This window comes from Heptranchias perlo, chromosome 34 (genome assembly GCF_035084215.1).
Source record: "Heptranchias perlo isolate sHepPer1 chromosome 34, sHepPer1.hap1, whole genome shotgun sequence".
NCBI classification, from domain to species: domain Eukaryota; kingdom Metazoa; phylum Chordata; class Chondrichthyes; order Hexanchiformes; family Hexanchidae; genus Heptranchias; species Heptranchias perlo.
In genome coordinates, this window is record NC_090358.1 from 14,813,308 (window position 1) to 14,826,765 (window position 13,458).

Genomic DNA, 13,458 nt, shown 5'->3' on the forward strand with positions numbered 1-13,458 from the left:
CCAATTCTAGCTAATATTAGGGTAAACGAGACTACCTCCAGTAGGTGGTCTTACATTATTTAACTTTGCATTGATAGCAAATGCAAAGTTTTGAAATATTTAAAGCTGTTTCTATATACTCCTATCTACTATTTATGGTTCCAAGCTAGTTTCCTGTTTCAAGTTTATTGCCTTGTTTTTCTTGCACTTGTTACAATTCTAAATAATTTGTTTTCATGAAAAAAATCAAGAAGCCTGCCCTTTCATCTGGGCTCAAGCAGCATCTTGTTCTGTCCTGTCATCTCTTCTTAATCTGTAGAAATCTCATCATCAATGGAGGTCATAAGCAGTCATCTTGCACATACATCTGAGTGAGATGACATCTCCATATGATGACTGCTCAATGGTGATGCTACTCCACCATCAGATGCAGTTCAACAACTGTTTAAAGGAAACTAAATTAACACACAGAGTTGAAACTGAAACATCTGAAGAGCAAAAAACTGCAAATGCTGGAAATCTGAAACAAAAACAGAAATTGCTGTAAACACTTGGGAGGTCCATCAGCATCTGTGCAGAGGGCAGGTTCATGTTTTGGAAGTGATCCTTCATCAGTACTAAAAAAATGAACAGCTTTTAAATTATAACCGAACAAAGGGAAAGGGAGGAAAATAAACAAGAAACAACACAGGAAAGAGGAAGTATAGGTAGAATGACCTGTAATGTGCTTAAAAGAGAAACAGAAGATGATTAAATGGTAACGTAAATATTAAAAATGAGGCAATAGGAAAAAGCATAAGAGATTAGAGACATCTAGAACATGTAGATACCTGAGGCAGTGGGGACGTAAGTCAGGTCTGAAAACAGGATAAGCGAGGAGAGCAGAGTGGGATGCAGTGCTCTGAAGAGAAGGCAGGCAGGCCAACACAGAGGGTGCAGATTATCAAAATGGTGATCAGACAGAAGATGCCCACCCTGAGGGCCAACCCATCTCCCTGACCAACACACCCATCCCACAACACCAGCAACCCCTGCCCCGGCATTAAAAAAATATGAAAACTATTGTTAAGGTATGAAATGATTAAAATTGATGTTAAAGCCAGAGGGCTGAAGAGTGCCTGAGAGAAAGGTCCTACCACCTCATGTTAGTACCTGCTCTGCCATCTCCTTTCTTTTATTTTAAGCATATTAAAAGGTCATTCTTCCCATACTTCCTCCATCACGAGTTTGTGTTTCCTTTTCCTCCCCCTTCCCTTTGTGAGTTCCTATTTAAAAGCTGTTTATGTTTTCAATTTCGATGATGCATCACAACCACAACATTGGGCCAGATTTTGCTGTGAGCAGCACCATTCGTTAGACTTTCTATGGAGTTTTGCACGACAAGTTGCTGTTATCTAAACAGTGCAGTGCCCTCTACAGGGCATCTGGGACCTGTATGAACAGGGCAAGCAACTGTGTGTCTCCTTAACCAATCAGATTGAAGAATCGTTAATGAGCAGCACAGAGTCTGAATCAGGAAGTGTAAATTAGAATAGTGAATATAAATGTCAAAGCAGGTACAGTATTACATAAAGAGAGGGAAGGAAAAAAATGGATTAAGAGACAGATAAAAGAGACAAAGTAAAAAAAAAAGTTTACATTCTTTATTAAATGTCCAACAATAATTAAAAGCTGAAGGAATGAGACTCCATACTTGTAAAAGTTAATTTTCAGTGCCAGAGAGGTTGTTTGGCAATAATTAAGACTTATCACGCCCCTAAGAGTACTTCCACTGGAATGGATAAGCCCTAACTTTTTGTGGCGAGTTTAGTCCATATCTACCACATCAGTACAGGAACTTCACTCCGTTCAATACATTTGAATGGTGAGTCAGACAGCAAGATGCAGTTTTCGTGCAGCTTACGGAGGAGCAGCGCATCTCGGACAGCAATTTCCAGATTTTCGTGTTTAACTGCACGTGCGCTCGCCGGAAGTTACTGTCCGATTTGCGCATAAATAATGGTGAGTGCCGTTAGCTCACCGTTACTTTCACTACAAAATCCAGCCTGATAACGTGTCTGTTCTCGCCACAGATTTTATTTATGAAGTTGAAGCAATGTTGGATTAATGATTCCATCTCTGATTGATAAGTCACTTCACTTAACTGTCAAGCAAATACTCCAATGATGTCTTCAGCACTCACTGTTTAAAACTAGAAGACAATTGATCTTTGTCATAAAAGGCTGTATATGTTCGAAGGAGGACGTTTACATTATTTTTAAAATATTCTTGTTTTTGTTTTGAGTTTCTGGTAACTTTACAGAATGTTGGGACCTCATAACCAGTAAAAGCTGTTTGTTTTGAAGACCTGATCGATTTTTCTTTGGTAAAAATATCATAGTAAAGTCCCTTATGCTTCTTTGCTTGCTTTCCAATTTTTTCCCCTTATCCCTTCTCTCTGAAAGCAGCAACTGGGATATGGTTCTACACATGACCACGGTCCATTATCTCGCCCAAGAGGCTTTTCTTTACATGTGAGCCAAAACAATGTCTGCCAGCAAAGTCTTCAATCATGAGGACACACAAAACCCAGCCCAATTCTGGTATCACTCAGCATCCACACGTACTCACTTCCAGCAAGTAGGTGAATGCTGGACGCTGATATGGAGCAGGAGCCCAAGGGTCTGCAGGTCATTATAGCATTCTCCATTATAATGATCAATTATCACAGATCAAGGATCCACCCTGGGGCCTTATTTTAAAAAAGAATTCGCAAGATGTGGGCATTGCTAGCAAGGTAATGGGTAATGCCCATTCCTAGTGCCCTGAGAAGGTGGTAAACTGCTGCATTCCACGTGCTGAATGTGCTCTCACAATGTTGTTAGGTAGGGAGTTCCAGGATTTTGACAGTGGCGTCAACATGGTGTGTGACTTGGAGGTGACGATGTTCCCATGCACCTGCTGCCCTTGTCCTTCTAGATGGTGGAGGTCATGGTTTCGGAGGTACTGTTGAAAAAACCTCGGCATGTTGGTGCAGTGCATCCTGTAGATAGTACACACTGCAACCATTATATGCCAGTGTTAGAGAAAGTGGTGTTGAGCTTCCTGAGTGTTGTTGCAGCTGCACCCATCCAAGCAAGTGGAGAGTATCCCATCACACTCCTAACTTGTGCCTTGTAGGTGGTAGAGAGTCTTTGGGGTGTCAAGAGGTGATCCACTCACTAGAAAATACCCAGCCTCTGACCTGCTCTAATGTCCACAGCATTTGTGTGACTGGTCAATGGGGACTCCCCAGGATGTTGATGGTGGGGGACTGGCTGATGGTAATGCCATTGAACGGTAAGGGGAGATAATTAGGCTCTCTCGAGTTGGAGATAGTCATTCTCTGACACTGGTGTGGTGGGAATGTTACTTGCCACTTGCTAGCCCAAACTGGATGTTATCCAGGTCTTTCCTGCATGCAGGCATTCATTATCTGAGGAATTCTAAATGGAACTGAACACTATGCAATCATCAGCGAACAGCCCCACTTCTGACCTTATGATAGAGGGAAGATCATTGATGAAGCACCCGAAGATAGTTAGGCCAAGGACACTGCCCTGAGGAACTCCTGCAGAGATATCCTGGGGCTGAGATGATTGGCCCCCAACCACCGCAACCATCATCCTTAATTTCCAGCCACTGGAGAAATTTCCCCCAGATCCCCATTGACTTTACTTTTTCTAGGGCTCTTTGGTGCCATAGTCGATCAAATGCTGCCCTGATGTTAAGGGCAGTCACTCTCAGCTCACCTCTGGAATTCAGCTTGTGCTCATGTTTGGACCAAGGCTGTAATGAGATCTGGAGCCAAGTGATCCTGGAGGAATCAAAACCGAGCATCAGTGAGCAGGTTATTGGTGAGTAAGTGCTGCTTGCATTTGTGTAAGCTTTTCTTTTAGCTTGGTACTTTCTCTTACCTCTTTTGGTTTGTTGACCATGGTTGCTTAACTGCACGTGTGGAGCTTTTGCCTTTAAGGGGTATGTACTGGTTTTGTATTGTACCAAAAACATATTTGATTACTTTCCACTGTTTGTCTGTAGGTTTATCTATTAACACTTCAGCCCAGTTTACTGTGGTCAATTTATTTCTCATCCTTACTTAAATTTAAACCTTGATATGTGACTCTTCCTTTCCTTCTCAAACCTAATATCAAATTCTATCATATTATGGTCACTACTCACAAGACATTCCCTTACGGTCTGATTGAGTAACTAACCAGAATTAGTTAACATCGCTAAATCTAGTATGGCCTTATCCTTTGTCAGTTCTAAAACAAATTGTTCCAGAAAATTTTCCTGAATACACTAAAAATTCATTGCCTTTACCACTTGAGTTATTGTGCTTCTCCCAGTCCATGTGAAAATTAAAATCTCCCATTATAATCTCGTCGTTTCGGCTATATGCTTCCCTGTTCTCAGTATTTATACATCCCTCCCACTACCTCACTACTGTCAGGAGGTCTGCAGACAATTCCCACCAGAGACTTCCATCCTTTACTGCTCTTGAGTTCTACCCAGTCCGTTTCAACTGCTTGTTCACCCTTACTCGAGTCCTTTCTTTCCACTGCTGTAATTTTGTCTTTATCGATATTATACTCCTCCTTTCCGAATTTCCCTGTCCTTTCTCAAGATCCTACAGCCTGGAATACTTAGCTCACAATCATGCCCAGGTCTCTGTAATGGCTACTATATCATACCTTTTAAGCTGAATTTGTGCTTCTAACTCATTTCTTTTATTTCTTACACTACATGCATTCGTACCGGGTATGGTAGCATAGTGGTTATGTTACTGGACTAGTAATCCAGAAGCCTGGACTAATAATCCGGAGTCATGAGTTCAAATCCCGCCACGGCAGCTGGGGAATTTAAATTCAATTAATTAAATAAAATCTGGAATTAAAAAAAACTAGTATCAGTAATAGTGGCCATAAAACTACCAGATTGTCGTAAAAACCCATCTGGTTCACTAATGTCCTTTAGGGAAGGAAACCTGCCGTCCTTACCCAGTCTGGCCTATATGTGACTCCAGACCCACAGCAATGTGGTTGATTCTTAATTGTCCTCTGAAATGGCCTAGCAAGCCACTCAGTTGTACAATCTCGCTAAAAAAAAGTCATAATAAGAATAAAACCCGACGGACCACTCGGCACCGGACACGACAAAGACAAACCAAGCCCGGTCGCCCCGGCAAAGTCCTCCTCACGAACATCTGGGGACTTGTGCTAAAATTGGGAGAGCTGTCCCACAGGCTAGTCAAGCAACAGCCTAACATAGCCATACTCACAGAATCATACCTTTCAGCCAACGTCCCACACTCTTCCATCACCATCCCTGGGTATGTCCTGTGCCACCGACAGGACAGACCGACCAGAGGTGGCGGTACAGTGATATGCAGTCAGGAGGGAGTGGCCCTGGGAGTCCTCAACATTGACTCTGGACCCCATGAAATCTCACGGCATCAGGCCAAACATGGGCAAGGAAACCTCCTGCTGATTACCACCAACTATCCTCCCTCGGCAGATGAATCAGTCCTCCTCCATGTTGAGCACCACTTGGAGGAGGCACCAAGGGCACAGAATGTACTCTGGGTGGGGGAACTTCAATGTCCAACCTCAAGAGTGGCTCGGTAGCACCACTACTGACCGAGCTGACTGAGTCCTGAAGGACATAGCTGCCAGACTGGGCCTGCGGCAGGTGGTGAGCAAACCAACACGAGGGAAAAACCTACTCGACCTTGTCCTCAGCGATGCATCTGTCCATGACAGTATTGGTAGGAGTGACCACCGCACAGTCCTCGTGGAGACGAAGTCCCGTCTTCGCACTGAGGACACCATCCAACGTGTGATATGGCACTATCACTGTGCTAAATGGGATAGATTCAGAACAGATCGAGCAGCTCAAAACTGGGCATCCATGAGGCGCTGTGGGCCATCAGCAGCAGCAGAATTGTATTCCACCACAATCTGTAGCCTCGTGGCCCGGCATATTGCTCATTCTACCATTACCAACAAGCCAGGGGATCAACCCTGGTTCATTGAGGAGTGTAGAAGAGCATGCCAGGAGCAGCACTAGGCATACCTAAAAATGAGGTGCCAACCTGGTGAAGCTACAACTCAGGACTACATGCATGCTAAACAGCGGAAGCAACATGCTATAGACAGAGCTAAGCGATTCCACAACCAACGGATCAGATCAAAGCTCTGCAGTCCTGCCACATCCAGTCGTAAATGGTGGTGGACAATTATACAACTAATGGGAGGAGGAGGCTCTGTAGACATCCCCATCCACAATGATGGCGGAGTCCAGCACAAGTGCAAAAGACAAGGCTGAAGCGTTTGCAACCATCTTCAGCCAGAAGTGCCGAGTGGATGATCCATCTCGGCCTCCTCCCGATATCACCACCATCACAGAAGCCAGTCTTTTGCCAAATCGATTCATTCCACGTGATATCAAAAAACGGCTGAGTGCACTGGATACAGCAAAGGCTACGGACCCAAACAACATCCCGGCTGTAGTGCTGAAGACTTGCGCTCCAGAACTAGCTGCGCCTCTAGCCAAACAGCTACAACACCTGAAAATTGCCCAGGTATGTCCTGTCCACAAAAGTAGGACAAATCCAATCCGGCCAATTACCGCCATCAGTCGACACTCAATCAGCAGCAAAGTGATGGAAGGTGTCGTCAACAGTGCTATCAAGTGGCACTTACTCACCAATAACCTGCTCATCGATGCTCAGTTTGAGTTCCGCCAGGACCACTCAGCCCCAGACTTCATTAAAGCCTTGGTCCAAACATGGACAAAAGAGCTGAATTCCAGAGGTGAGGAGGGAGTGACTGCCTTTGACATCAAGGCAGCATATGACCGAGTGTGGCACCAAGGAGCCCTAGTAAAATTGAAGTCAATGGGAATCAGGGGGAAAACTCTCCAGTGGCTGGAGTCATACCTAGCACAAAGGAAGATGGTAGTGGTTGTTGGAGGCCAATCATCTCAGCCCTAGGACATTGCTGCAGGAGTTCCTCAGGGCAGTGTCCTAGGCCCAACCATCTTCAGCTGCTTCATCAATGACCTTCCCTCCATCATAAGGTCAGAAATGGGGATGTTCGCTGATGATTGCACAGCGTTCAGTTCCATTCGCAACCCCTCAAATAATGAAGCAGTCCGAGCCCGCATGCAGCAAGACCTGGACAACATCCAGGCTTGGGCTCATAAGTGGCAAGTAACATTCGCGCCAGATAAGTGCCAGGCAATGACCATCTCCAACAAGAGAGAGTCTAACCACCTCCCCTTGACATTCAACGGCATTACCATCGCCGAATCCCCTACCATCACCATTGACCAGAAACTTAACTGGACCAGCCATATAAATACTGTGGCTACAAGAGCAGGTCAGAGGCTGGGTATTCTGCGGCGAGTGACTCACCTCCTGACTCCCCAAAGCCTTTCCACCATCGACAAGGCACAAGTCAGGAGTGTGATGGAATACTCTCCACTTGCTTGGATGAGTGCAGCTCCAACAACACTCAAGAAGCTCGACACCATCCAGGTCAAAGCAGCCCGCTTGATTGGCACCCCATCCACCACCCTAAACATTCACTCCCTTCACCACCGGCGCACAGTGGCTGCAGTGTGTACCATCCACAGGATGCACTGCAGCAACTCGCCAAGGCTTCTTTGACAGCACCTCCCAAACCCGCGACCTCTACCACCTAGAAGGACAAGAGCAGCAGGTACATGGGAACAACACCACCTGCACGTTCCCCTCCAAGTCACACACCATCCCGACTTGGAAATATATCGCCGTTTCTTCATCGTCGCTGGGTCAAAATCCTGGAACTCCCTTCCTAACAGCACTGTGGGAGAACCGTCACCACACGGACTGCAACGGTTCAAGAAGGCGGCTCACCACCACCTTCTCAAGGGCAATTAGGGATGGGCAATAAATGCTGGCCTTGCCAGCGACGCCCACATCCCGTGAACGAATAAAAAAAAAAATTTGCAACCCCTTAGATAATGAAGCAGTCCATGCCCGCATGCAGCAAGACCTGGACAACATCCAGGCTTGGGCTCATAAGTGGCAAGTAACATTCGCGCCAGACAAGTGCCAGGCAATGACCATCTCCAACAAGAGAGAGTCTAATAACCTCCCCTTGACATTCAACGGTATTACCATCGCCGAATCCCCCACCATCAACATCCTGGGGGTCACCATTGACCAGAAACTTAACTGGACCAGCCATATAAATACTGTGGCTACAAGAGCAGGTCAGAGGCTGGGTATTCTGCGGCGAGTGACTCACCTCCTGACTCCCCAAAGCCTTTCCACCATCTACAAGGCACAAGTCAGGAGCGTGATGGAATACTCTCCACTTGCCTGGATGAGTGTAACTCCAACAACACTCAAGAAGCTCGACACCATCCAGGACAAAGCAGCCCGCTTGATTGGCACCCCATCCACCACCACTGGCACATCGTGGCTGCAGCGTGTACCATCCACAGGATGCACCGCAGCAACTCGCAAAGGCTTCTTCGACAGCACCTCCCAAACCCGCGACCTCTACCACCTAGAAGGACAAGCGCAGCACGCACATGAGAACAATACCACCTGCACATTCCCCTCCAAGTCACACACCATCCCGAATTGGAAATATATTGCCGTACCTTCATCGTCACTGGGTCAAAATCCTGGAACTCCCTTCCTAACAGCACTGTGGGAGAACCTTCACCACACGGACTGCAGCGGTTCAAGAAGGCAGCTCACCACCACCTTCTCAAGGGCAATTAGGGATGGACAATAAATTCTGGCCTCACCAGCGACGCCCACATCCCATGAACAAATTTTTAAAAAAACAGAACTCTTACTTAGGTAACTGTCCCCACCCTGCCTATACGCCCCAATGGTGTATTTTTTACTTTTTGACCCATCACACTTTCGGTTGCTGATGCTCTGTACATTGCTGTGCACGCAATTTAATACCTCTTTAGTTTTCATCACTCGTGCATTTTTAAACAGATATTTTATTACTTCCTATAGTATTTTCTACTCCTGGAGTATAGATAAGCACATGAGGGAGAAGGGAATAGAAGGATATGTTGATAGGCTTAGATGAAGAAGGGTGGGACGAGGCTCAAGTGGAGCATAAACACCAGCATAGACCCACTGGGCCAAATGGCCTGTTTCTGTGCTGTACATTCTTTGTAATTCTTTATATTATCATCTTTTTGTATACTGACCTTTGCTCTTATCCCCTCTTTCTCTTATCTTTTAGGTTATTAGTGTCACAAAGTGTACATCCACCCACTCATTCACTGCCCAGGCTTATGTAAAGGCCTCTCTGCAAACAGCCACAGACAGGTGTTTTGAAAGAAGTTAAGGTCATTCAGCCTCTGATTTTCACTCATCGTACCTCCCTCTGTCTTAAATAAATCTAATCATGCTGCTGACAGAATGCATGTGCGTAACTGAGACATGTCATGAAGATGTATGCCAAAGTCACAAAGTAGCCTATTTATTTTAATGTTTACAATCTCCATATTATTATGACATTGTAGACTGGTGTTACTGATGATAGCTTAGCTGTGGCAAAATTGTCCCTCAAATTTCATTTAACAATCTGTACAGAAGCTGATTGAAGTGCATTGTTATATAATACAGAAGTTGAAGTATTCAGTTTTACTTTAAAACAAGTGGCAAAATTGGCTAAAGGTAATCCTACTGCAATTAAATGCCAACTATTAAAGAAATGCCTTTATAGAAAATAGTCCACAGTGCATTCAAAAATCATTAACATACCAATTAAATTGACTCGTCCAGGAGCTCGAGCATAAAATGCAGGTGGCAAGCCATATTTAGATATAAATGCATCTTTTAGTTTCATAAACCTGAAGAAACAAAACCAAATGCCAAAGTGTAAATGTTTTGTGCGGTACACGGAAGACAGTAAATCACCTACCTGAATTTTAGAGGATTCTATTGGCCTCCTACCTGCTTTCACTTAAAATTTTTTACAAAGTGCCAGGGGAACAAAGTTTTGCACATGCATGTAATTCCTTAAATGGTGCCAGTTCTACTACCTGTTCTGCAGGTACACCTCTCAGTGCAGTATAATTGCACAATAACATTCTAAAAACAATATGCCCTTACGCTAAGCTCAAGAGATCCACCAACTACCCCAGTGTAATGATCTATACCCTAAACATTGTCTGATGGCCTCTTAGTGACGGGCAGTTTTGTACTATAAACTTGCACCAATTAGGAACTGACTTAAGACCACTCAAGTTTACTTCTCCAAACTCCCCAGTTAACTGCATTTCTGTGGCAGAAGACACACTGCAATTTTTCTTAAGCCAGCTATACAAGTACAATATAATGTTGGTTTGACTTAGATTTTAGGGAAATATTTTCCCTTTGTACTGCAGACATACATTGGCATTCCTTCACCATCTCTGGGTCAAAATCCTGCCTAAAAGCACCACATGGACTGCAGCGGTTCAAGGCGGCGGTTCACACCACTTTCTCCAAGAGCAACGAGAGATGGGCAATAAATGCTGGCCTTGCCAGCAATGTCCCTGTCCCGAGAATTAATTACTTTAAATCGCCATCTCACCATTGATTTTAATGGGGGCGGAGCCATGATAATTAGCTGTTCAACTTTTTTGGCAAGGGTCTCTGTGGCACAAAAATCTCAGCAAATTATGGTGTGGCATATGTAATGGTGAGATCCCATAATTTCCTGGAATTTCTGCACCATAATAATGGTGCATTTCAGCAAATTCAGGCTCAAACATCTTGGGCTTGCACCATTCCTCAAAACACATTGGCCCAGCGTTTCTGATATGCGCGGGGCATCTCATGGTGCGACCAGACTTTTTCCCCTCATCCTTCAGATCGAAATTTTTTTATTGTGCAAGTTGCTGGAAATGCGAGCTGATACCAGGGACATCTGGGACCTTGGTGAACAACGGGAATACAGTCCGTGTCTTTATCCAATGAGATTTAAGGATTGAGAAAGAAACAATGGAATGACGGAGATGGAGGATGAATTAGAGTGGGTGATTTACAGTCAAATCAGGTACAGAAAGAGAAATAAAGAGAGGAAAAGAAAGATTGGATTGAGAGAGGAAAAAAAGACACTAGAAAAGAAAAAATTTCAAGTTTTTAAATTTTAAAAATCTAACAATTTACTACTTGTAGGAATGAGACTCCACAGTTTAAATTGTTCCCTTTCTGGGCTGGACAGGTTGATTGGCATTGCAGGAATATAAATCTAATTAAAAAGGTACTTACACTGTTCAGTACTAGCCCTAAATTTCTGCGACTAGTTTAATGGCCAATTAATGCGCAAATGCAGCAACTTCACAAAACTCACGGGCAGGTTGAGGGTGAGCTGCCGTTTTCACGAGGCTAACGGCACAAATAGAATCATAGAAGGTTACAGCACGGAAGGAGGCCATTTGGCCCATCGAGTCCGCACCAACTCTATGCATAAGCAATCCAGCTAGTCCCACTAGCCCGCCCTATCCCCGTAGCCCTTCACATTTTTTCGTTTCAAGTACTTATCCAGTTCCCTTTTGAAGGCTATGATTAAATCTGCCTCCACCACTCCCTCGGGCAGTGCATTCCAGATCCTAACCACTCGCTGTGTAAAAAAGTTTTTCCTCATATCACCTTTGGTTCTTTTGCCAATCACCTTAAATCTATGCCCTCTGGCTCTTGACCCTTCCACCAATGGGAACAGTTTCTTCATCTACTCTGTCTAGACCCTTCATGATTTTGAATACCTCTATCAAATCTATGTCTTAAATGATTTAGTAGTGAAAGTGTAGTTTCTGCTATTGTAAATATAAATACTCCGTTGGTTTTTGTACCAAATGTTATATTTTTTGTTTTTGTTTAACCCCACCCGCTTAAATTTACTTAAGGTAATTTTCAACTGGCAGTTTTGTCATCCACGTCACTGGCAAAATTCTTATGTCAACTTTAAAGACACCGCATGTCAAGCAAGCCTACCAATGAGCTGATAGTTCACCTTCCCCCTCCACGCAATAGAGACGAACACATTAAAACAAATCGAACACAATTTTGTAATAGGAGGCGAATTTATCAATCGCATTCTTCCCTTTTGTGTACGTACAATAACCAAGCGCATTGAACAGCCACGAGAAGCGGCAGTTCTGAAGAAAATCTATTTTCAACAGGACAACATTTTGAATTAAACGTGACCATATACTTCAAGTACGAGAGCGAACTCTACAGTCAAGCCAAACCCGTGTATATTATGGGATAAGCCTCTACCGGCCAGCGTGAAGACATGCTAACTACTCTGCTTTTACTTTGGTACCCATTCGCCCTGCACTCGTCCATTATATGTAACAGGAAGAATCATGACGAAACTGTAAACATGTTAGGCTTGTCTCGTGACAGCTCTGCGCATTCTCGTGACAGATATCCAATTTTCGTATCAAAAAAACACTTTCACACTCTGATTAGCAATTGAAAAGTGTGGCTCGTTTAGAATAGTTTGCGTCCAACACTACTTGAGAATGAGTACGCGGTCTAATCAAATAAACCCCACCTGATTTTTTTAAGGTAAAATAAACTAATCAAAACGTTTGAACTAACCCGATTATTATGACCGCCTAATACTGTTGTATAACTTTAAAAATGTGTTTTCTTGTTAATGTCTATTTAAAAGCGGCAACTGATCACATCCCACATAGCAATTTCGCCTCAGATCGTTAACCCGTAAAAGTAAGCTCAACGCGAAAGGGACAACTTGACACTTTATTACTGTGGGCTCCAGTTTCATATTAACGAAAGAAAAAAAAGTGAAATTAAAAAGTGACCTCCACCTCGTGACTCGTATCAAAAAAAAAGGCTGAAATTATCAGTCCATCCCGGAGCCTCCGGATCTATTACTAAACACCGACCAACTCTCCGTAAAACTATGGTAAAAGTGCAAGGGCTGCTACCTCTCACTCTCTGACACCTGCACGGACTGTTGCGGCGGAGTCGCGCGATCTGCCATCCTTCCTCGGGCGCAGCTCTATAGGAAATATTCTTTCACGGGATCCCCAGCTACCTCTTTCGGTTGGAAATAAACAGGACACCGCGCATTCAGCGGCTGTACCTTCTCAGTTCCGCTCATCGCGGATATCCTGCCAACGAGTTGCCGGCATCTCCTACATTACCGCGCGCAGAAAAATAATTGCTAACTAACTCTTAATAGGAAAAGGAGGGGGATAATATTGAAACAAACACGTCCATTGCCCAAAGTGATATAAGTTTAGGAGGTAAATGATGTCCTGCTGCAGCTTTTTGTTTCCTTATAGCACCTTCACAACCAAAAATCGCACACGATCACCCCCTTCCGCTCCGTTGCTAGGACGTGTGCATTATCCACTATCTTCCCCGACCGCTCCGTTGCTAGGGTGTGTGTCACACCCAATATCTTCCCCGTCCGC

General features: G+C 44.3%; 1 protein-coding gene across 3 annotated transcripts in view; it reads right to left on the bottom strand.

The window, feature by feature from the left end:
* The window catches only part of galk2 (galactokinase 2), a 105,649-nt gene extending 92,315 nt beyond the window's left edge, over positions 1-13,334 (bottom strand). The window contains exons 1-2 of one of the 3 annotated variants that reach the window (XM_067971477.1): positions 12,967-13,334; positions 9,788-9,876 (exon numbers count right to left, since the gene is read on the bottom strand). In XM_067971477.1, coding sequence (XP_067827578.1) covers positions 9,788-9,876; positions 12,967-13,022 — 145 coding nt within the window. In that variant the 5' untranslated portion in view covers positions 13,023-13,334. The remainder of the gene's footprint in view (positions 1-9,787; positions 9,877-12,966) is intronic. The other 2 variants (XM_067971476.1, XM_067971478.1) reach the window with 2 other exon arrangements.
* Between the last annotated feature and the right edge of the window lie 124 nt (positions 13,335-13,458).